This window comes from Tachysurus vachellii, chromosome 11, assembly GCF_030014155.1.
Source record: "Tachysurus vachellii isolate PV-2020 chromosome 11, HZAU_Pvac_v1, whole genome shotgun sequence".
In the NCBI taxonomy this organism is placed as follows: Eukaryota; Metazoa; Chordata; class Actinopteri; order Siluriformes; family Bagridae; genus Tachysurus; species Tachysurus vachellii.
The window spans coordinates 22,371,844-22,398,066 of NC_083470.1; the positions used below are offsets into that span (position 1 = coordinate 22,371,844).

Consider the following 26,223-nt stretch of genomic DNA (forward strand, 5'->3'; position numbering starts at 1 on the left):
TCTCTAATAAACTCTGGAGATTTCCAGGAAAAGGTGTTTTTTTATTGAGATCACATGACTATTTATTTGCACACAGATGGCCATTATTCAACTAAATATGACTTCCGATGCCACCCACTTATCGGGAGATCAACTGGATTACCCTTATCTCTCCGTACAAACAATGCTACAAAGTGAAGGTTATTAATGGATAAACTTCAATAAACCAAGATTAAACAATAAACAGTGAATATAAAATGTTTCCACACCCCTGTATAACCATATCATAAACATTTTCACATTAATTATGAAATAACTACATATAAAAATAAAACGACATTCAACTAAAATGTTTTAGGGTTAAATGTTTAAAACAACTTTCAAATTCCAGCTTGCATAAGCTTGAACACCCTTTTATAACCAGGAATCTGTTCGTGTCAGTCAATCAATCACATTTAATCTCCTATTAAATGCTGAGTATAAAACTGCCATTATGTAAATCTGATCTTCTGGAAACATCAAACTGGAAAAGCCATGGAAATGAAAGAGTTTAGAAAGCAATTTTTGTTGCATACATTCATTTATCCATAGTGTTTTTTTAGTGCTATTAGAAAATAATTAACTCAGAAGTCAGCTTGTTTAAAGTAAATTTGCTATCAAAGTTTAGATCTTTAGAAAATAGGAAATAGGAGGTTTAATACTAAGTAGTGAAGTGGTCTGATATGTGTCTCACAAAACATCTTTCAGAAGCTGAAGGAAATAATTAGTTAGTATAGGTTTATATATTTATCTCATAACTATGGCATTAGTATTTTATAAGGCGAGTGCATACCTTTAATCTGTACCTTATGCACAGAGAGAACAGTATTATGGCCACAGTCATGGGGCACCTGGAACTTATCCAGGAATATAAAAGGATACTGATATTTGTCTTGCAGTATACATTAAGTTTCGTTTTGATGATTTTGCTTGATGATTGACTGGTTACTGTGTGTCTGAGGTCAATTTCCTGTCCGGGTCAAAGTCACTCTAATGTGAGTGTATAGTGTATAAACTGACTCTAAGAGCAAAAATAATTCTGATATAAAATAATCTTACTGCCTCAGTGTGACAACATACACACTATTGGGGAAAATTGTCATAATTGCGTTCTGAATGAAGATATGAACATAAATTAATACACTATATGTTCCTGAAGAATCTGATTACACTTATGATGAGCAATAGTGACATCAAATGTACAATTAATTTATTTTTCCATTTTTTTATGTCCTTTATCAGGTCACACAAATTAACCACTGTAATTGGTCAGCAATTATTTGCTACACACTTGATAAAGACAAAATTAAAAAACCTGGGCTAATTACATGACTGTATGAGGAATATACAAACTTAAGGCTATATTTGTACTTCCTTCAGTGTTACTTTACTCTCCATGCCTGTGATATGTGGCTAGAAAACAAGGTTTACTGGAACATTTTTCATACTTTTTGATTATCTTACATATAGACCATGTGTAAGATAATCAAAAAGTATGAAAAATGTTCCAAAAATGTTCCAAAAATGATAATGCTTATCATTCTGAGTACATCACCCTAACTTATCCTTTCCCAAACTTTGTCTTAGACTTGTTTTACTAGACCCTTGATCTTTATATTGTAGTTTGCTCTCTAATAAACTCTGGAGATTTCCAGGAAAAGGTGTAGTTTTATTGAGATCACATGACTATTTATTTGCATACAAATGGCCATTATTCAACTAAATATGACTTCCGATGCCACCCACTTATCGGAAAATCAACTGGATTACCCTTATCTCTCCGTACAAACAATGCTACAAAGTGAAAATACTGTAGTATAATGGATAAACATAAATAAACCAAGATTAAACAATAAACAGTGAATATAAAAAGTTTACACACCCCTGTATAACCATATCATAAACATTTTCACATTAATTATGAAATAACTACATATAAAATAAAACGACATACAACTAAAATGTTTTAGGGTTAAATGTTCAAAAAACCTTCCAAATTCCAGCTTGCATACGTTTGCACACTCTTTTATAACCAGGAATCTGTGTGTGTCAATTAATCAAAAGTCAATCAATCACATTTAATCTCATATTAAATGCTAAGAGTATTAAACTGCCATTATGTAAATCTGATCTTCTGGAAACATCAAACTGGAAAAGCCATGGAAATGAAAGAGTTTAGAAAGCAATTTTTGTTGCATACATTCATTTATCCATAGTGTTTTTTAGTGCTTTTAGAAAATAATTAACTCAGAAGTCAGCTTGTTTAAAGTAAATTTGCTATCAAAGTTTAGATCTTTAGAAAATAGAAAATAGGAAGTTTAATACTAAGTAGTGAAGTGGTCTGATATGTGTCTCACAAAACATCTTACAGAAGCTGAAGGAAATAATTAGTTAGTATAAGTTTATATATTTATCTCATAACTATGGCATTAGTATTTTATAAGGCGAGTGCATACCTTTAATCTGTACCTTATGCACAGAGAGAACAGTATTATGGCCACAGTCATGGGGCACCTGGAATTTATCCAGGAATATAAAAGGATACTGATATTTGTCTTGCAGTATGCATTCAGTTTCGTTTTGATGATTTTGCTTGATGATTGACTGGTTACTTTGTGTCTGAGGTCAATTGTGTCTGAGGTCAAGGTCACTCTAATGTGAGTGTATAGTTGATAAACTGACTCTAAGAGCAAAAATAATTCTGATATAAAATAATCTTACTGCCTCAGTGTGACAACATACACACTATTGGGGAAAATTGTCATAATTGCGTACTGAATGAAGATATGAACATAAATTAATACACTATATGTACCTGAAGAATCTGATTACACTTATGAGGAGCAATAGTGACATCAAATGTACAATTAATTTATTTTTCCATTTTTTAATGTCCTTTATCAGGTCACACAAATTAACCACTGTAATTGGTCAGCAATTATTTGCTACACACTTGATAAAGACAAAATTAAAAAACCTGGGCTAATTACATGACTGTATGAGGAACAATTTAGTAGAAAATTCTTGCTTCTTGCAATCTTTTACTGTCATGAAGATGGCATGTAACAGGTGATAGTGTAACATGACAGGTATGTTATTATAGCTATGTTTTGTGCTGCAGAACAAAATGAAAATTTCACAGCATGCTGAAAGAATGTGAAGCATGTTGTTGGTAGCATCATGACCTTTTTGACAAAGTCCCTTGATACCAGGTCACAAAATACTGCTAGAATTTTTTCTTTAGGTAGAGCCGTGATTGTGCCTAATTTTTTCCATTTCATTTATAAATGGATTTAACAGTGCTTCAAAGTTTGAGATATATATATATATATATATATATATATATATATATATATATATATATATATATATATATATATATATGTTTTATTAACAGTGCCGTAACTTATCCTTTCCCAAACTTTGTCCTGGACTTGTTTTACCAGACCCTTGATCTTCATATTGTAGTTTGCTCTATAATAAACTCTGGAGATTTCCAGGAAAAGGTGTATTTTTATTGAAATCAAATGACTACTTATTTGCACACAGATGGCCAACATTCAATTAAATATGACTTCTGATGCCACCCACTTATCAGGAAATCAACTGGATTACCAGGAAAAAATACCTTTATCTCTCCATACAAACAGTGCTACAAAGTGAAAGTAGTATAATGGATATACATATCAATAAACCAAGATTAAACAGTAAACAGCAAATATAAAACGTTTACACAAATTAAAGAGTTTAGAAAGCAGATGACTTCATCATAAACTTTCACAGTGACTCACTGAATTAACTGAAGCCTCAAGAAAACTCCAGTAATAAAGAATATGATTGCACTTGTGAGGAGGGAATGTGTTGAGCAAATACTGTGTGTTGATTTGAATATGTTGAGCACAGAACTATATAGAAGAATATCTAAACTCCTTTGCTATAACTTAACATTACTTGAACTCATCTGTATGTATCGTGCAACATACATTCAGTTTCATTTTGAAAGAGGAAAAGGAATTCCATTTTACAGGAAAACCATGAATCAGCTTCACCTTCAGTCATATGTCAGGTGAGAACATGTGAAGTAATGTTTGTCAAAAGATGACTACACGTTCACCCTTTCAGCTTCTGCAATATACATTTCAGGAAACTAAAAGGGTGTATTAGCAACTACACACTCATTAGTCACTTCAATAGAAATACCTGTACCACCTTGCTCATTTAACCAAGTATCCAATCAGTCAAATTTGCACAAAAATGGTATATAAAAATGAAGTCACTTTGTCCCTGTTGAGAACATTGGTGCCTGGTTTGATTCTTTAAGAAACTGCTGATCTCACACATAACAAAAAGTCTCTAAAGTTTACACCAAATAGTTTACAACAAAAAACATCCCATGTTGTGTGAATAGACATGCCTTGTTGATGAGAGAGGGTGGCAGAGAATGGAAAGACTGATTCAAAGTGACAGATGACGCAAACGTTTTATACAACTGTGGTGTGAATAAAAGCATCTAAGAGCACACAATTCGTCAAATAACAAAAGACAACACGAGGTGGGTTCATAAAAACTCCATCCATCCATCCATTTTCTACCGCTTATCCGGAAGCAAGGACGCCCAGACTTCCCTCTCCCCAGACACTTCCTCCAGCTCTTCCGGGGGAATACCGAGGCGTTCCCAGGCCAGCCGGGAGACATAGTCCCTCCAGCGTGTCCTAGGTCTTCCCCGGGGCCTCCTCCCGGTTGGACATGCCCGGAACACCTCCCCAGGGAGGCGTCCAGGAGGCATCTGGAACAGATGCCCGAGCCACCTTAGCTGACTCCTCTCGATGTGGAGGAGCAGCGGCTCTACTCTGAGCTCCTCCCGGGTGACCGAGCTCCTCACCCTGTCTCTAAGGGAGCGCCCAGCCACCGTGCGGAGGAAACTCATTTCGGCCGCCTGTATCCGGGATCTTGTCCTTTCGGTCATGACCCAAAGCTCATGACCATAGGTGAGGGTAGGAACGTAGATCGACTGGTAAATAGAGAGCTTCGCCTTGCGGCTCAGCTCTTTCTTCACCACAACAGACCGGTACATCGACCGCATCACTGCAGAAGATGCACCGATCCGCCTGTCGATCTCCCGCTCCATCCTTCCCTCACTCGTGAACAAGACCCCAAGATACTTAAACTCCTCCACTTGAGGCAGGAGCTCTCCACCAACCTGAAGGGGGCAAGCCACCCTTTTCCGGTTGAGAACCATGGCCTCAGACTTGGAGGTGCTGATTCTCATCCCCGCCGCTTCACACTCGGCTGCAAACCGTCCCAGTGCACGCTGAAGGTCCTGATTTGAGGAAGCCAACAGGACAACATCATCTGCAGAAAGCATAGACGAAATCCTGTGGTCCCCAAACCGGACTCCCTCCAGCCCCCGACTGCGCCTAGAAATCCTGTCCATATAGATAATGAACAGGACCGGTGACAAAGGGCAGCCCTGCCGGAGTCCAACATGCAATGGGAACAAGTCTGACTTACTGCCGGCAATGCGAACCAAACTCCTGCTCCGGTCATATAGGGACCGGACAGCCCTTAGCAGAGGGCCCCGGACCCCATACTCCCAGAGCACCCCCCACAGGTCACCACGGGGGACACAGTCGAATGCCTTCTCCAGATCCACAAAGCACATGTGAACTGGTTGGGCAAACTCCCATGAACCCTCCAGCAACCTGGCGAGGGTATAGAGATGGTCCAGTGTTCCACGACCGGGACGAAACCCGCATTGTTCCTCCTGAATCCGAGGTTCGACTATCGGCCGAATTCTCCTCTCCAGTACTCTGGCATCGACTTTTCCGGGGAGGCTGAGGAGTGTGATCCCCCTGTAGTTGGAACACACCCTCCGGTCCCCCTTCTTAAACAGAGGGACCACCACCCCAGTCTGCCAGTCCAGAGGCACTGTCCCCAGCCTCCATGCAACGTTGCAAAGGCGTGTCAACCAAGACAGCCCCACAACATCCAGAGACTTGAGGTACTCAGGGCGGATCTCATCCACCCCCGGTGCCTTGCCACTGAGGAGCTTCTCAACTACCTCAGCGACCTCAGCTTGGGGGATCGACGAGTCCACAACTGAGCCCTCGGCCTCAGTCGGTGGGGTTGAGGAGAACCTCGAAGTACTCCTTCCACCGTCCGAGGATGTCCCCAGTCGAAGTCAGCAGATTCCCACTCCCACTGTAAACAGTGTGAGCAGGGCACTGCTTCCCCCTCCTGAGGCGCCGGACGGTTTGCCAGAATTTCTTCGAGGCCAACCGATAGTCCTTCTCCATGGCCTCACCGAACTCCTCCCAGACCCGAGTTTTTGCCTCCGCAACCACCCGGGCTGAAGCTCGCTTGGCCCTCCGGTACCTATCAGCTGCCTCCGGAGTCCCCCGAGCCAACCAGGCTCAATAGGACTCCTTCTTCAGCTTGACGGCATCCCTTACTTCCGGGGTCCACCACCGGGTTCGGGGATTGCCGCCACGACAGGCACCGGAGACCTTACGGCCACAGCTCCGAGTGGCTGCATCGACAATGGAGGTGGAGAACATGGTCCACTCGGACTCAATGTCTCCAACCTCCCTCGGGATCTGGTTGAAGCTCTGCCGGAGGTGGGAGTTGAAGTTCTCTCTGACTGTCAAACGTTCCCAGCAGACCCTCACAGTACGTTTGGGTCTGCCAAGTCTGTCCAACTTCCTCCCCCACCATCGGATCCAACTCACCACCAGGTGGTGATCAGTTGACAGCTCCGCCCCTCTCTTCACCCGAGTGTCCAAGACATACGGCCGAAGGTCAGATGAAACAACCACAAAGTCGATCATCGACCTCCGACCTAGGGTGTCCTGGTACCATGTGTACTGATGGACACCCTTATGATTGAACATGGTGTTCGTTATGGACAAACTGTGACTAGCACAGAAGTCCAATAACAGAACACCACTCGGGTTCAGGTCGGGGGGGCCGTTCCTCCCAATCACGCCCCTCCAGGTGTCACTGTCGCTGCCCACATGAGCGTTGAAGTCCCCCAGTAGAACGATGGAGTCCCCGGTTGGAGCACTTTCCAGCACCCCTTCCAGAGACTCCAAGAAGGTCGGGTACTCTACACTGCCATTTGGCCCGTAAGCACAAATAACAGTGAGAGACCTAACCCGCAGGTGCAGGGAAACGACCCTCTCGTTCACTGGGGTGAACTCCAACACATGGTTGCTGAGCTGGGGGGCTATGTGCAAGCCCACACCAGCCCGCCGCCTCTCACCGCGGGCAACTCCAGAGTAGTAGAGAGTCCAGCCTCTCTCAAGGAGTTGGGTTCCAGAGCCCAAGCCGTGCGTGGAGGCAAGCCCAACTATCTCTAGTCGGTATCTCTCAACCTCCCGCACCAGCTCAGGCTCCTTTCCCCCCAGCGTGGTGACATTCCATGTCCCTAGAGCCAGATTCCGTGTCCGGGGATTGGGTCGCCGAGGCCCCCGCCTTCGACTGCCACCCAATCCACATTGCACCAGCCCCTTACGGTCCCTCCTGCAGGTGGTGGGCCCACAGGAGATCGGCCCCACGTCGCTCCTTCGGGCTGAGCCCGGCCGGGCCCCGTGGGGTAAGACCCAGCCACCAGGCGCTCGCATGCGAGCCCCAACCCCGGGCCTGGCTCCAGAGTGGGGCCCCGGTTGCGCCATACCGGGCGACGTCACGGACCTTGTTATTAAATTACTCATAAGGGGTATTTGAACCGCTCTTAGTCTGGCCTGTCACCCAGGACCTGTTTGCCTTGGGAGACCCTACCAGAGGCAGAAAGCCCCAGACAACATAGCTCCTAGGATCATTCAGGCACGCAAACCCCTCCACCACAATAAGGTGGCGGTTCGAGGAGGGGCATAAAAACTCCATATGTGACCAAATGGATAGATGGTTTGATATGAACGCTATTTAAAGCTCTTGACCTCTTGAAGTTCTGAAGCATCAATATACAGGATGACATTCGGTGACAAACATCAGCACAAAAAGAAAGAAAAAGCTTCAAATTTTTTGCTGCATACATTCATTTATTCATCTTACAGAAGCTAAAGGAAATAATTAGTTAGTAAAAGTTTATATATTTATCTCATAACTATCGTATTAATATTTTATAAGGCGAGTGCATACCTTTAATCTGTACCTTATGCACAGAGAGAACAGTATTATGGCCATAGTCATGGGGCACCTGGAACTTATCCAGGAATATAAAAGGATACTGATATTTGTCTTGCAGTATACATTCAGTTTCATTTTGATGCATTTTTTTTTCTATACAAATAGAAGAATAGATAGTGCTGACCATAAAAGCAAAAATACACAAAACAACAAAGTTAGAAGCTGAAAGACTAGAAGACCTCATTGTTCAAAGGCAAGAAAATGAAATTAAAGCTACACTAGGTACAAGCTCACCAGAAATGCACTGGATATGAAAAAGAGCAAGAAACTTTTGATAAGAAGAATAACTGCAGTTCTAGACATGATTGTATTCTGCTACATGATTGACTGATTAGTCAGAAGCAGAAATGGGAAAGTTGTTCTTACTAAAGTGGAAGTGAGAACTTTTAGAAAATTGCTAGCACCAGCATTAATAAACATTAATAAACATATAAACAGCACATAACAAAGTGACTCTATGGAGGTGACATGTTGGGAGATACACACTATAATTTATTAGCAAAGTAACCTTGGTCCAGGATTCATTTTGCTAAACCATTAAATAATGGATCAATAAACATAATGAACTGTGAAAGTGTGTTTACTCTGGAAGTATACATTTAAAACTAGGGAGTATTTGTTGTTTGATTTGCAAAAATCCTTTTATATTGCTCAGGTTACAATAAAGATTTTTTTTATTCCTCTCACAACCATAAAATTAACCCGGGTTTATTGGCAAATCACAGTTTATAGCATTATGTATAATTATTCCAATGTAAATGACATATAGACCGAATTGTAATTATAATATTTGCCCAACTTGAAGGTTAAAGTGCTATACGCTAATGAAATGCAAGGTGAAATGTCGTAATTCTGGTAGATTCTTGAAACTTTTGATCGCACAGAACTTAAAAATCTGAATATTTATAACAGAGTACATTCACTGCTCAATATTCATTGACTGATGAATATGTATACACTGTATATACACTGTATATGCTCAATATACAGTGTCTCTCCTGTCACACTGGTTACATGAATGTGAAATGTGACCAGAAAATAAAGTTTTACTGGAATATAGAACATTTTCTACTCTAGTGTCTTTACAGATAGAATATATTAAGCATAAACCTGAAAATGAAACAGTTTGTTAAAAAGGCTTAATTCTTGAAATCTTTCAGATTTTGTTCAGCAATTTACAGAGAAATACATCCAATATAATTGTCAAAAACACACTGCCAAAACAATTAAGCACTTCATCAAATTAAAGTGAAACGTTTTTGACTGACCAAGTCAATCACCAGAACTAAAGTCCAGAACTGAAGCCCATACATCAAACCCAAATGTCTACAGTGTTTAGCAAAAAGAAACAAGAAATGACCATGATGTTCTTATACTTTTGGAGAGGACTGTTTACTGCTGACCATTTATTAACTGTAATAAATTCTTTATACTGATCTTATCCATGGATCCAGATAATATGTCTTGGCTCTAAAGATGTGTTGATGTGGATAATTCAACATGAAATATAACTATTCTAACATATAATCTAAGATTCTTTTACTACAGCTTTAACATGTCAGTAATTAATGTATAACTTTTAATAAAGATCGATAACTAGGCTCAAGGACAAAAAGAAAACTGAATGTCATTTGTTTCTCATACCTGTCAAGGAGTTATTGCTGTTAAATTAACTAAACTGATCACATTCACTGATAATAGTTTAAAAAAAAAATAAGCATTGTAGTCATGCAGCCATGACTGACTGGATTCTTGGATTTTGCTTCCATAAACCAAACAAAAAGATACATACACACTATTGGGGCAAATTGACATAATTGCGTACCGAATGAAGATATGAACATGAATTAATACACTATATGTTCCTAAGACTTCATTCGTATTATGAACAAGAACTTCAAGAAGCATTTCACATGTCCAGTAACTCTCTGCTACTTTTAATACATTTGTATATCAAAGTGTGGCCCATAGTATAGCTGCCAGGTTAATGCTTAACTGAGTTGAACCTGCTCTGTGAAATGTATACACTGTTAAGATACCACTATTGGTATAAGCCAATGGTGAGTTCTGTGTGGTTTTTCCGTTATTACTCATCTGGAAACGCTAATCAACTGGAGAACTGAAATGTAGATGTAAATGTTTTATATACTATTTTACACTACATGTCTTTGTGGAAATCAGATTTAAATTATAATGTATTTTCTACACATGCTTTGGGGAAAAGTGTGTGTAAAGAAGAAGAAGAAGCCTTTATTTGCCACATGTTACAATACAGCACAGTGGAATTATTTTCTTCACATATGCCATTTTGTTAAAAAGTTTGGGCAAGTGCCTTGTTTAAGGTAACAACAACAGCAATTTCGTGGGGCTTGAACTCCCAACCATCTGGTCAGTAACAGTAACCCAGCACACGTTTTTAAGAAAGGCATCATAATGGATCAACTTGAACCTATGTCTATACAAGGTAGAGCCACCTTTATGCTTTTGGGACCAAACCATAATAAATCAAATAATGAACCTGTACTAAAGCAGTGTAAGCACTCACTGTATGCAATTGAGTGGCGTGTACTTTTAATGATAATTTTACAACTAAATTAGCAGAATGTATCAAATATAACTTTTATAGTTATAGTTCTATAAAGTTTATAGTTGCTATATCATGATAACAGGGATGAAATTGTTTTGTGGATATTCCAAAACATTAGCTCTAACTATAAATGTGCAAATAAACCCTTATTCCATAATAATATTATATTAAGAGCTATTAGTTCATTCATTAACATTAAGTAAGCTCTTCATCCAGGTGAGGATTATTGTAAATCTGGGAAACACTCACTAAGATGAGAATACACACCAGATGTAGTCAATACATCAATACACGAGAATACACACTAGCATTCTGTTGAGGAATTCCCCAACACCAACACCATCCCAACCCTGTCTCCACATTGCCCAACACCATCCTCACATCGCCCTAACATGTCCCAATACCATTCCAATCCTACGGAACGGATGTACGTGTCTCATTTGAATAAAAATATTCAAGCACATTTTTATAGTCAATTATTTAAGCATTCTTCCAGAATGTATATAATTACACTACAAATATATTTGTCCATAGTTATGGTCCTTGTAATTAAAAAAAAAAATAATTAACCAACATCCACTTGGCAGAATATTATAAAGAAATTGATTTAATAAAGTTTCATATTTATCCAAAGTGCTAAAAGAAATGCAAATGCAATGTAAATAGCATAATATTTATTTCATTCATGTTCATGCCATCAAGTGGAAACACCGTACATCTGTTTCAGCTGTTGTTTCTGATGCAACGGGAAATCCGCAGTTTTCCCGGTTCTCCAACATCATTTATCAAGCAGTGTGTGATTACAGTGTGGCTGGATTTACTAATGCTGTATTGCACTGGAAACAATAATAAAATAAAAGACTTTTTTTTTTTTTCAAAACAGGGAATTGTGTCAGAGTTTTAGTGTTTACAGGAAACATGCTGTATGCTGTTTTTTTTTTTTTTTTTTAATCTACTTTCCGAGATCCTTCCCTGTCGCTTCGGGCTCCTCCTTCTTTAGCTTTCGGTCCTATTATCTGCAATGTTTTGAGTTCAAACCCACAGCACGTGCTGAGACGCGTTATAAATACAGACACATGCTCCATTCGCTTAGAATCGGAAAATCTGTCATTGTAAAGAAGATCACAAAGATGACACGTAAGGACAAAGGTAAGACTTTTTTAAAGAACATTTTGAAATGTTTTATTTTCATGACGCCATGTGAAACGATTTAAAAGAGTTATAGAAGCTACTGTAGTTTTAGATAAAAGATGAAAAGTTATTTGTTAAATGCTATTGAATGGTTTTTCTATGAAGAGCATAGTTTTTATTCAAACATAAGAAAAAACCAGGGGCGGTTCTAGGATTTCATCTTTAGGGGGACTTAGCCCTCAGTAAGAATTTAAAACAAGAAGAGTTTTATATTATATATTATATGACAACTCTGGTAATAAGAATAGTGAAATTTCACTGCTTTTGGTTGCCGTCTTTGCGGCGATTAACATTATAGATAAACACCTCCAGCTCTGAGTGCGTGTGCACGCTGCGCGTACCTGTGCTTCTCCGTTCAAATAACGCACTTTTGAAACACTACAACGCACGCGCGTAAAAGCAAAGTAAAAAAAAAACGCTCTTGCATCAAACTGGTAAATAATTTTCTTTCCCATCGACGACATGTCTTGCATTTTAACGTAATTTTTATTGTTCATTTATGAAAGTAAAAATTATACTTATAGTTTTAGGGTGGCTGAGGTCACAGACAGGGGGGCTGAAGCCACCCTAAAAAAGGTCTAGAACTGAAACAGACAACTGAAATCTCTGCATGTCTGTATAGTGTATTGTTACTATTACTACTAAAACATTACATTACTTACATTAAACATTACTTAAATGTTTACACGAGGCTAATGTGTTGGCTATATTAGTTTATCAGAATCAGGTTTATTGGCCAAGTGCGTTACACACACAAGGCCCTCCTATAGTCATCATGTCTATATTCCTTCCAGTCACTTTGCCGCCCTGCACGTGCGGAAACAACTGCCTGGGGCCGCTCACATTTCACCCCGAAGTCAAGGGGCAGAATATAAAGTTGAGTGCAGGCGACCGGCGCGCGACCAGAGATCTGCGCTCGTTTCGTCACGGTGTGACTTTCAGCAATCGACCACTGCTAGTCGGGGAGAAAGTACGCATGCGCGTGGAGCGCTCGGTGGCGGGGTGGCACGGTGCGCTCCGGGTCGGTTTTACCACCGTGCCACCCGAGCTCGCTCCCATGCAGTCTCTGGCCATTCCTGAACTCACCGACCTTCCGGGATTCTGGGCAACCCCTGTACCGGTCAATTACTGCTTCCCACGAACAGAGCTGACGTGCTGTGTGACACACAATGGATACCTTCGCATTCAGACGGATTACGGGTTTGATAAAAGAGAAAAAATGGTGCAGTTGGACACGAGCAAACCGATCTGGGCCATGATTGACGTGTACGGCCAGACAAGCGCTGTCCTCCTACTGGGTGAGGTTCACACACACACATACACACACACACACACACATGCATACACACACAGACACACACGCATACACACACAAACACACACACACAAACATACACACACATATACACACACACATCTAACATTCTAACAACAAAGTGGGAATGTTAGACGCTAGATGGGGATGTTCAACAAGCATATACCAGTGTAATGTTCAGGTGCCCACAAGCTTTTGGCCATATAGTCTAACAAATAAATTGCAAAAAATAATTTATTAAATTATTAATTATAAATCAGTGATTTATGATTTGTTTGTTTATGATTTATTCCAGGCTCAGAGAAGAAGACTGTATTCAGCAGGCGTCGCTCGTGCCATGTTCCCGAAATCAGGGCTACAGAGGGGAACTGTGGATATGACAAGATTCCTGAAGGGATTCTGTGGAGGGAGATGAATAGAAAGAGTGTAGAATTGACTCCTCCTTTTTTCCAGCACATTGAAGGTAAATAGGGGAATAAAATATGATCTCATTCTGCAAAATATCATGCTGAAAGTGCACCTTCAATGTCAGGAAGTTATCTCTTATTGTTACTATAAAAGTGATAACTAGCGTCACAGACTTTCCAGGGCATGATATCAATACAGCCCCTTAGACACTTTTACATAATCTCTTTTGTTTTGCATTCACAGATGTACGATTACACGACTTAAATGATGAAGAGTCCTGTGTAGTGTGCTACTCTGAGACTGCATGCGTGCTCCTGGACTGTGGTCACTCCTGTTTGTGCTCTCAGTGTGCCACCAGGGTCATCAAAGACTTTGGGAGGTGCCCGTTGTGTCGAAAGTGCATTCGAAAGTGTCCGTTGTGTTGAAAATGCAACTAGCATTTAAAAGAGAGAGATGTGAGAGAGATGATGATGTACAGAAGTATATAAATATTGTATATTAATAACTACTGTATTATATTCTGATGTAAATATTTTGTACACTGTGTAAAAAAAGATTGCTTTTATACACATAAATGAATATATTTATTAAAGCTAAAGATGTAAATTGTGATTTGTTGTGTGATTTGATTTGCACTATTTCATATACTTATGCAGCAACAAATTAGTGCCCTCTACCAATTCAGTTCAAGGGTTTTCTCAAACTCACTGGCTGGAAGTTTGTATGACTCATGTGACAACTCTAGACATGATCATTGTTTAAACTCTACGGATTATGTTTTTAGCTCTCTTTCATGCTGTAAGGAAAACCCGAGGTAAATCCATGTGTGAGTGTGACATCACCGTATTTTCCCAAACATTTTTTGGCAGCATTAAGAAATACATCTGTTCTTGTCCAGGCACAAAAGTTAGTTCTGATGAAAAACTAGGCTGTGTGGCTTGATTTACTTCCCCATGTCAAATTAATACAAATATTTAGTTGAGCTCTTGTTTTGATACTGGATATCAGATAGTCTTTTAACTGTAAAATTCACAGACCACCTCAAATAATATTTTAGCTACCAGGAAGTTTGTTACACCTACAGAATCATTTGATTAAAAACTCATTATAATTAGGCTTGGATTATCTATCTATCTATCTATCTATCTATCTATCTATCTATCTATCTATCTATCTATCTATCTATCTATCTATCTGTCTATTTTTAAAGTTGGAAAGAAAGATTAAAAACAACATAGTGGGATATTCTGTCATTACATAGGCGTCCTGTCCTGCTTGGACGAGATGAAGAAGAAGAGAAGAAGGAGAGAGCAAAAAAGATTTGAGCACATCTGAAGTGTTTATGTTGTAAGTGTGGTGCAGAACAGGGTGTATAACCATTTTTAAAGTATGCATTAAAGAGATGTACCTTTGTGTGTGTGTGTGTGTGTTGTTGTTGTTATTGTTGTTGCTTTGAGGAATCTGATGATGATGATGATGATGATTGTTGTTGTTGATGATGCCATAAATTTACACTTACACTTGCAATAATCACATGACAAAAGAAATCCCCTTACAAACAGGATGTGAGTAATTGCTGAATCCCTACACGTTTGGTAAGAAATATTTTTCAAAACTTTCCATAATCTTACCTGACTACACAGTAATTCACACCAATGAAGAATGACCTCCTCTAGACCAAATATTTTGGTTATTTAGGTAATTGTAGACTTAATAAAGCCTTGCATAACGTCCAATCAAACCCAGACATTTGTGATCCCCAGTGCTCTTCCTTTTGCACTTGCAGTGTGTACTGTGCAGAACAGTAAATTCATACTGCTGTTAGCCAGATGTGGTTTGGGACTGAGAAAAAAATGCGACATTTTTAAACGAATATTGGGTTAATGCACGAATAATAACTAGGGTCAAATGAATGCAAGAGTTTTCAATTGGACCAATGAAAACACTGAATTTATTACATTTGCATGAAACTACGTTATTGGACAAAAGCGCAGACGCCGAAATCTATTGGATGCTAAAACGCAAACGGTCACGTGCGACACACACACACACACACACACACACACACACTCACTCACTCACTCACTCACTCTCACACACACAAACACACACACGCTCTTTTACAATACACACACACTCTTTCTCTCTCTCCCTCTCTCTCTCTCTCTCTCTCTCTCTCTCTCTCTCTCTCTTTCTCAATACACACACACACACACTCACTCACTCTCACACTCACACACACACAAACACACACGCTCTTTTACAATACACACAACACTCTTTCTCTCTCTCTCTCTCTCTCTCCCCCTCACAATACACACACACACACACACACACACACACACACACACACACACACACACACACACACAAATACACAGAAACAGCAACACAAAAGTTATGACTGTCTGTTTAGCACTGAAATAACACGTTGTATGACCATTAAGGTGCTGTTTCCAAAAACCTTGTAGCATTTCATATGTAACAGAATCTTATTTCATATCGTCACCCCCTGTGGTACCTACAGCCAGATATAGGTTCCATAACTTACTGAGAAATATTAGGACATTTGTAATTAGATATGAAATTTGTGAAGGAACGTATGTGGAATAGTGGGTGTAACCAGTAGAGGGCGACAGATACTAATTTTAGAATAGGATAATTGAGGAAAAAACTTGTAGAGAGTTAGGTTTAGAGCACAGGGTCAGGCTTGATAACATATCCTGGAGCAGAGAGGGTTAAGGGCCTTGCTCAAGGACACAACAGCTTGAACCTTCAACCCTCTCATCAGTAACCCAGATCTTTAAATGTTGAGCCTCTACTATTATATAGCCATTATGACTTCTTAGTCATGAAGTCAAATATTTAGCTTGAAAATATTTTCCCATAGATTTTCTGTAAACAGAAATGTGAAGTTAATAGATGTGTATTAGCTCAGTTCAGTGACTCTGGGGAGGAGGAGGGAAAAGCTAAAGAAAGGGAAAGGCTGGGAGAGATGCGAAAAATGCGAAAACTTTCGGTTGTTGTTGTTTACACAGTTAGGAACATTTATTATAGATGGCAAAATAAACCAAAGAAGGGGACTAACTAGAAAGAACAAGAAGAGAAGATGAAGAACGCAATAAGGAGACATAGATAAGACAGATTAAAACAAGATGGAAAAGTCAGTGGAGGGAAAAAGTAGACTTTTTGTGCTGGTCTTTACTCAAGGTGAAAACTAAAAGGTGATATTAACACCAAGGGCAGTGAAAATATGAGCTCACTGTGTCCTTCTTCCTAAAACCCCTTTTTCTTTCTGCCTTTCTCAGTAGTTTCCTGCTCACGCTGTGTTTCCTTTGGCAATTTAATGGCAAGTTCCTGGCATGGCAGTGATCAAAAAAGTTATTTTCCTTTCTCCAGGAGTCTTTGTTTTGCAGTCTTTCTTAACATTTGCAGGAAAAAATCTGCTCCACCCTGATCTACTTCTAACAACAATATTCATCTTTCTAATGAACATGGCATCCAAGACTTCTTAAGTTGTCAACTCCTTTCATTGATATGTATACGGTTCTATTTTCACTTTGGTTCTTGATTTTCTTCATTACTCCTACATTGCTGTTGTGACAGCGGTGCCTGTGCTGGTTTCACCTCTACCTCTGCAGAGGAGCTTTACAGGGTTTTCACAGTGGGCACGGACTCTGTAGATGCATTTGTGTTAATCTTACTTAATAAAAATGTGCATGGAGAACACAACAAGATGAACTGTAGTACATTTTATAGAGTTAATTATTTTGGTGCTTTTATGGGCACCTCGGCTCTTTTAATTGCAACACAGGTCCGATGCAACCGAACTCCCATCACCTCCTACACTACATTCTCAGGATCTGTACCACAGTACTCTTGCTGGTCCACATGACAGCTCTCATACTGCTCAATTTCCTGTACTCTGTTTTTGACCAAACTGCCCCCAAAGACCTTTAGTCTCTCTAGCTCTCTCACCTCCTCCTCATCTGTAAAATGTGCTCAAACAGATCAGCTTCATGCTAACACCGCTGTCAACACCGTTGCTCTCAACATCTCCTATATTACCTGCTGGCCGAGCCGAGTCTCAGCGTCGTTCAGCTGCATTGCATTCGGAAAATTTGAGTCTCTGTTACATCTATGTTGTTTTGTGTTTTTGTTTACTTGACGTTAAAGATCATTGCAAACATTACTCTTAAGCCCTAATTTTTTTTATGACTTTTTTCCTACTAAATGCCATTGTAAGTGTACTAGCATTACCACCATGTGACACGGTGGAACGACAACCTGTGGAACGATTGCCAAAATATAAAGCAACACAGCAACAACAAACACATTAGTGACTAGATTGCTATATAAAAAAAACTTTAGAGATATTTTAATCCATGCCTTTCAGGAAGAAGCACCATAGTCCTCATGTTTAACTGTTAAGTTACAGTAGGTTGCATGTTTCTACACACAGAACTGAAGAAATGTTGTTGGTTTTGGATCTTTCTTATTCAGCTTGACAAAATTTACATCAAAACACATTAACAATAGCTTTTTTCCCCACAAACTCATTGAAAATAATAACTTTGTGAAAGATTTTCAAATGTACACCCAAATGTTTTAGTCATGATGTAAGTGACAGTGCACCTGATAACACAACTGAACGTAGGTTTTTGTACATTTTGAAAAAATATTCTGTTTCTTATTTATTTCTTATTTTTTAATATGTCTGGTTTCTGAAAGGTTTTTCTCCTAACATCATTTCTGCAAGTTTTTCCTCACCACAGTTGCCCCAGGCTAGTTCATTCGGGATACATTTAAATAAAAAACGTACCATTTATATCTTTTAAAGCTGAAAAGGTTTTCAATTCACTCCAAGTTGTATCAGTTAAATTAGTTGTAATTCTAATCTAGATGTAGAACTGTGTCTGTGACAAATCTTGTATCTTCAATATTTAAGCAGAATCATCTAAGCATTAAAACACTAACTAATGTTTAGAATTGATATTAAATCATAAATAGATGTGATGAGGTTTATAGGTGAAGACACGTGTCACATTTAAGTGGTTTGTATGTTATATAACCCGGCCTACCTGAGACGTTTCGCTCCACGTCAGGTGCAAAGTACCTGCCTGTCCGGCTTTAAGCTGCTGATAATCAAAGGGAAGGGCAAGATTCATGCTGTTTACACAGAGCATTTCCAGTTTCCCTGGATCACCGATTGCTCTTCATCTGAATTTGCTACACATGAGTAAGTATTACAGCCAGAAATCTGTTTGGCACTTTTGCAGATGGACATGCAGTCTTGTGGAACCTCTTACAATGTATCTAGGTGTTGAGACTTGCATAGAGGTTTGACAGTATGTTTAGCGCTGTGTTTAGTTAGAGACATATGTTTGGCGTTCTTCCAAAATGTCAGGATTGTAAATGCAGAAGAATTGAGATGAGATTAATGATTGTTGGCAGTTGATGAGCATAACAGAGGCACATTAAGGGCCAGTTAACCGGCATGCCAGCCTGGAGCTGGAGCTGAGCATGGAAACTGTGAGAGAAACAATGATCTCTTCCAGCTGAATATGTGTGTGTGTGTGTGTGAGAGAGAGACAGAGAGAGAGAGAGTTCCATCGTTTGCAATATCTCCACTGACTGCACACAAGGGCTCCATAAATGTTAGCGCAAAACCTCATCGAACATTTTAGTCCATCTCTGTTCACACTGATTCTGATTATCCGCGTCATGCTTTGTGCTTTTTGTCACGACACAATTTTACCCACAGTCCTTTACTATTGCTTTAATTGAATCCAGATATCAACCGGATTTAAATCAGATTGCAAGTCTGTACAGCTCATAATATGCAGATCAGCTTTTTACAGTTGACTTTGCTTTGCTTTGCTGTTCCATGTTTCCTTTTTTATGCTAAAAAAAAAAAACGATAAGCAAAATGTGGTCGCAAACTCAGAACAGGGCAGAGCTCAAGGACCATGAATGTTACGACCTAATGTACTGGAAGGAGTTTTGGTTTGGCAGCTATGGAGTGTGCTATGGAGAGCTGGATGCATTTACATAAGAAAAAAACAAAACAATCAAGTTACTTTTCTATAACCGCATGGCCCAACATGTTGCTTTTGTAACACAGCAATTTCCTATTTAATAGCACATTTTCAGGTTATTACTTTTCTTGTAAAATAAACATTGACATTTTATACTTTTAACCATTTGTATAGTTACTTTTATTGATAGACAAAATTTATAGTGCAAAGTTATATCAGCTATAAACAGTTAGTAAGTCATGTGCCATGTGTCATGACTGTACAAGTGCCTGGGAATGAGATTTAACTATAGAAGTAAAGGATAATGTATTAAAACAAGCTTATTAATATAAACCTGAACAACTGTCAGAGGTGCTGTTATACAAAATCAACACCTTCTGACCAATCAGAGATTATAATTGGAATCTACACTGAGTCGTGCATTGTCACATTGCCGCCTACCTGCTTCAGGGTCCCAGGTTCAATTATGAAGTCAGGTGATGTGTTGTTATGGTTTATGTATCGTTTCTATACATGTTCACCGCGTGTTCGATCCAGAAACATGCCAGGAGGTGGACTGGAGCCTGATTAAGATAAAATGCTTTCAGGATCTGAATGAAAGAAAGAACGAATCAACATATTGATTAAACCTTCTTCTGGCTGCCTTTCTGTTAACAGTGAAGCAAAAAAGTATCCATTTGCTCTAACAAGGCAGATGTGCATTCGGCAGATGTGCCAGCTGTATGTCCACATGACAGAGATCAAACCCGCACCGCTGCTTTCAAACAGTGAGAGGAAATGGGTTTGTTCTCCTGATTCTAAATCAGAAGAGGGAGTTGCCTCTGAGAACATGCTGGAGTTTCTATTATTTCCATCTGTACATGTGTGTGTGTTGGATGGAAACTATTATGGAGACCCCCAACTTGTTAGGCCCTGTGAGGTGTGTGTGCGTGTGTTTATGTGTGTATGTGTATGTGTGGGTGTTTCTGGTTTGCTCACAGACTCACAGAAGCACAGCCCATTAGTAGACGCCCCCAGCCCAAAACAGAACAGAGTCTTTCCCTGCTTCTCTCAATCCCTCGCTCCCTCGCTTTAACTGTTTCACTGGAACTTCATCTAACAGTAGGTACCAGTTTCTCTCCTGTCACTGAATTCACACACATTCTGCGTTCACTATTCACTAGCTAACACTTACCATGTGTGCTCTTGTGTTTCTAATGACTTCCTTTGTGCATGTTTACTCCAATTCAAATCTCCAATCTTGTCTATTGAGAAATGAGACTTTAATATCCTCATGTGAACTGTGGCAGCCAGCACAGCCTGATCTGCTGGAATTCCGAGCGATGTGTGTCAGTGTGTGACTGCAAAATGGGAAACAAACCCATATGCTGAGCAGTGCTGTATGAGTGCCATTGTTTTATTCACTAGTGGCATATTTTCCAAGCTGCATTGTGGAATTGGACTAAACTGAATGTCAGCATTAGGGTGAACACTGAAGACATTTAATTCTGGAGTAGCTCTTTGTTTTTGTCTCACAAACTTTGTTTCTAAATTTATCATACAATATTTAATACGTCATCGTGATTCGTATAATCTGGGAGATTTCATCACTTGTCCACGGATCTATATTTGTCCTGCTACTACAGTACTTTAGGTATTGTATAACAAATTTCATTTCTTATTGCAGTATTACTCTTTAATATTTTAAAAAAGCAGATCGGATGCATTGTGTTTCAGTGCTGTTTAAAATTTAGTTCATTTGTCTAAGTATGTGCTGTATCCTCATCGGAGGTGTGGTGCATCTGGAGCCTGTCCCAGGACACTTGGGAATAAGGTGGGAAAACACCCTTGATGGAATGCCAGTCTATCACACGGCATCATGCAATTGTTCAGGTTGTGCAGTTTTAGCTTTGAAGAGTGGAAGGCCATGACTCCAATACAAGTGACTGATTGGCACAAAGGCCACACCTCCTTCACTATGACACATAGCCTTAACTTCTATCTGTTCTTCATAAGGCCGCACCTCCTTCCCTAGGTTAGACAGACAAAGGAACTACACTGTGACTGACAGATTCATAATGAATCACAGACACACAGGTCACACCTCCTTCACTGTGACTGACAGGCACAGAGGTCACGCCTTTTTTACTGGGACTGAGAAGCAAGGCAAATGTTTGATAACATTAACTATACTGTATACTGTAACTATGCTGATGGTTCCAATGGTAACAGGGATTAGCTGAAAGTAGACCATGGTCCCAAATGGTTTCCTCATCCCTGCAAAGGTGTACTGTATAGTGCAAAACAAAATGGCTTCTACACGTAGGTAGTGCAGTATACTGTATGGCCAATACAGTAGGAAACTATGAAAGATTCAGTGGCTCAGCTCGGCAGCAAGCTTCCCTGAAGTTTAGCTAATCTGTCTTATCAGGTATATTTTCATTACAGTCCACAAATATCCATCTTAGTGAGGATGTTGTTACTAATCCAGAGCAGCCAACAACAAAATGTTAGCAGGCTAATCAACCAAAGCATTTTTTTGTCTTAGCCCACATTTAGCTCACAATTTAGCCAAACCTCAAAAAAGTCAAACCTCACCAGACAAAACAAAAGTACCATCTACCATCTGAATCTGATGCACTTTTCACATCTGCTGTTCTTTCCCCTTCAGTGAAATAGCATTTGTTCATTTGCTCAAATAACTACTGTGGCAGGAAAAGTGTCTCCTGCAATGTCACAAGCAAGAGGTCATAGATGATAAATGTTACAGCCAAACCAAAGATATTGTTGTATTGACCACAGGGCTGCTTTTATTTTGAAGGAGTATATGCGTAGCTGCTTATGTGTATAGCTAATTCACCCTAAACCATATCTCCACTGTATTAGTTTCATTGGATCAAGTTGACCTTTTAGGTTATGCAATTTGACTGATGCATTTGATAGGAAGAGAAAACTAAAGCATATAATGCCTAAGATGAACTCTTTTCATTAAGTTCATGAATGTGTAACTTCTACTTTCACGTGTGATTTTTATGGTGCCAAGTCTTTTTAGGAGAACGTAATAAAGAAGTGATGCTCAAACTGTTATTAAAATTCACCAGGTGACATCATAGACTGATTTTCATATACAATGAATCTTTTTTATTTGAATAAAAAAAGAACAGAATTACAAGAAAATACAGAAAATAGACATGAAGGAAACAGTTACAGATGGAATAAATTGATTTGATTTTATAGAAGATCATAGAGGTGTGCATGCGGGACAAACAAAGCTGAACAATGATTAGTTTATAGTGTTGATTGGTAATAATGATTGGTTGTTGGGAACAATGGTTATAACTCAACTCAACCAAACTTAAGCTTTATTGTCATTTTTCCACACGTGTATATAAAAGAACATAACTTAATTCTAAAATTCCCACAGACCCAAAAGCATGGTCATTTTTCTTATGCTCTGTACTTCATGTAGATCTATGCAGTATAAGCATCACAGTGTTAAAAGTAAATATTTGCATGGTTGTTAAACAAACTCACACAGTCTTACATAACACTGGGCCTTGCCCATAGCCATAGTCGTTCCTTCCATATTGTCACGACTGTTGTTAATTAAACTGCCTTAATGTTTGGTTCAAACTATACTATTATTTCAGTTATTTCTGCTTGATATAATAAAGAAGTTGAATACCTTTCCTAAATTGGACAATCCTGATGAGTTTGGACAGCTACAGTATGTGTGCAGTCTGTGCTGCTTTAATGGCTTTGCTTTTGGCAGGTAGGATGAGGGATGTGTGTATATCTGGGCCTTCTCTTCTCCTTTTTTCCCTTTCTCTTCTCTTCTCTTCTCTTCTCTTCCCTTCTCATCTCTTCTCCTTTTTAGTAGTCTTTGAAAATAAATGCTTTACAAATGCAAGACACACACACACACACACACACACACACACACACACACACACACACACACACACACACACAAACTTAGGGTACTAGTTTGAGTTACACTGCCTCCTTCCAAACCACTGAATTATTAAAAAGCTGCTGACTCCTACAGCTCTAGAGAGTCAGAGACCTTTATAAACAGACATCCTTACACACACACACACACACTCACAGACTGTTAACTCACTGACCAAAGTAATCATGCATATCTCATGTATACTGTTTGTGTGCATGTGTGTGTGTGTGCATTTGTGTGTACAAACATCTGACTGCATGCTGCTGGAATAATGAAGCTTGTCACCTGAACTCCCAGTTATATAACGCCTCTCCTGCAGGCCATGTGGCCTAAACTGAAACTCTTCACCTGTGGGAGAACTGGTTTAGATTCTGTGTCTTAGCAACGTTAAACAGAAACTATTCCATCAACTTCAAGACAAATAATCCTGTTTACGACCCGGCTTTGTTAACATTTTTTGTCCTTGGGGAATTTTTCAGAGTTAATCCAAGTTTCGGCAGATCACGGTGTGTATTATTACTTCAGGTTGCCTGTTTCAGATGTTTGTTATAGCGTATACAATATGTTCACAGCATTCTTTCGCTACGCTGGGGATGGAAAGATGCCAAACAAATCAGGGTGGATTCAAGCACAACATTTTTTACCCTTGATTTTATCCACTGCATCTCTATACTGTGATCCAAGAACAACAAATTATGTGTGTAGAAGTGACCAAGAAAACATTTGTAGAGCAAGGTGACTTCAAAGGGCAGATGTGGCTTTATTATGGTCTGTACCGGAGGTCAGAATACAGGTGGGTAAAAACACATAACTTTAACAAAAAAGTAATCATTAGCACATATAATTAACCCATAACAAGTCCCTGTAAATTAGTTACTACTGCAGAAATGATTGTTTCATTAGATTGAGTGCATTAATAGAAACAAATCATTTCAATTACTGAAATACTGTCATTACCGAAACTATTGTCAAAAAATGCTGTTATACAAATTAAATCAAGGCCTTCCATCCATCACATTCAAGAATTCAAAAGGCACAGTTGTAATTTCAGGTATCAGTGCCAGATATTTTATCAAAAATGCACTTCCTTGGTTTTGTGAAACCAACTACAGCCTGGTGGTCCCTTCCCAGATTTTGTGCCTAAAATAAACCATGATCTCACAGTTTGGAAAGAAGCATCAATTTCCACGTCTCTTCAAAATAATGAAGTAATGAAATCACCTGTCTGTGTGAGTAAACTGTTTTAAATGAGGGCGTGAGGTCGGACATGTATAGCCATGCTAGTTTAACGCTCACGGAGGGGCTCGGCTAGCCACATTGCATAAACCTGTAATGTATTTCTAACACGCAATTGTTTCAGGGGCGATGTCTGAACTTGCAGAAAATCTTAATCTCTAGCTCTATAACATCGGTGTACAGCTGACCTCAGCGTACGGGTATCATGGGATTCATGATAGTGTTTACTCCAGGCTTATGTCAGTCATTTGTCAAGTCATTTAGAGAAACCTGTTCTTTTTTAAGTTGCAGCTGTAGAAAGAAAGAAATAAGAAGGAAGAATAGCATGGTTAAGAGGGTGGGGCTGTTTTTTATTTGACTTCCTTTGTTTTTTTATCAGCATGCTGTAGAAATATCAGCTTATTAGTACAAAGAATGAGTTTGGTGAAATGTCACTCGTAAGTGCAGAAAGTCAGCCAAGAACAAGTCAAGTATACGCTGCCTGATCGTTTCCACGGCAACCCTTGGTGACCGGGACGTTCACCCCAGGCAGAGCTAAAAGTGTGTGCGTGTGTGTGTGTGTTCGTGCATGTAGTTACTCTATCAAGGGAGTGAATAGAGGTTAAATGTAAGAGTAAAAGAGAGGGAGTGTGTGAATGAGAGAAAGAGGGAGAATACATATATGGTCGGTGAGATCTGACAGAGGGAGAGGGAGAGAGTGAGAGAGAGAGAGAGAGAGAGAGAGTATGTAACAGGAGGTCTGAGGCGGTCAGATGTGCAGTCTGAGAGTGTGTGTGTAGGAGTGAGGCTGTGTTTTCCTAAGGACTCTATGCACAGCAGTACCATCACACACTCCAACAGATCTCTGACACAGACTTTGGTGAGTTCATTTTTCCCTATTCCATAGCAACGCTCAAACTTTACCACTTATCTGTATCTGTAGTCCTTATCCAGGCCTTCAGAGCTTCATTCAGAAAGTTCAACTTCTGGTGAACTGTCATGTCATGTCTTTCTGAGTAGAAATAGGTTCTCACGTGGGTCAGGGAATGAAAAATATAACATGTGATGCTTTCTGAACAGGTTTGTTTTCAGTGAGTTTAAAAATCTACCTTTTGCGACTTCTCAGTGGATTTACATATTGAGCGCCTCTGATTTGTTTTAAAGGAGACTCTGGAACAGAAACCTGGTGCTGAAATGATTTAGAATGATCCTGGGTGGCGTATGGAAATCTTTATTTTTCTTATTAAAGGTCTGGGAAATTGGATAACAGTGTAAACAGTGTAAAGCTGTCTAACTAACTGTATGTTCATTGTGATTGGTGAGTTTGATTGGC

General features: G+C 39.4%; 2 protein-coding genes across 6 annotated transcripts in view; both read left to right on the top strand.

Annotated features, from left to right (window-relative positions):
- The first annotated feature begins 11,791 nt into the window (after positions 1 to 11,791).
- LOC132853507 (E3 ubiquitin-protein ligase NEURL3-like) lies at positions 11,792 to 14,312 on the top strand. Its single transcript, XM_060881306.1, has 4 exons — positions 11,792 to 11,941; positions 12,778 to 13,281; positions 13,594 to 13,761; positions 13,950 to 14,312. The coding sequence occupies exons 1-4, from the start codon at positions 11,869 to 11,871 to the stop codon at positions 14,129 to 14,131; spliced, it is 927 nt and encodes a 308-aa protein (XP_060737289.1). The 5' UTR covers positions 11,792 to 11,868; the 3' UTR covers positions 14,132 to 14,312.
- A 4,531-nt stretch (positions 14,313 to 18,843) lies between these two features.
- The window catches only part of sorbs3 (sorbin and SH3 domain containing 3), a 53,288-nt gene continuing 45,908 nt past the window's right edge, over positions 18,844 to 26,223 (top strand). For 2 of the 5 annotated variants that reach the window (XM_060880648.1, XM_060880649.1), the window contains exon 1: positions 25,587 to 25,770. In XM_060880648.1, coding sequence (XP_060736631.1) covers positions 25,720 to 25,770 — 51 coding nt within the window. In that variant the 5' untranslated portion in view covers positions 25,587 to 25,719. Of the gene's footprint in view, positions 18,946 to 20,745; positions 20,846 to 25,586; positions 25,771 to 26,223 lie in introns of those variants that run through there. The other 3 variants (XM_060880651.1, XM_060880650.1, XM_060880652.1) reach the window with 3 other exon arrangements.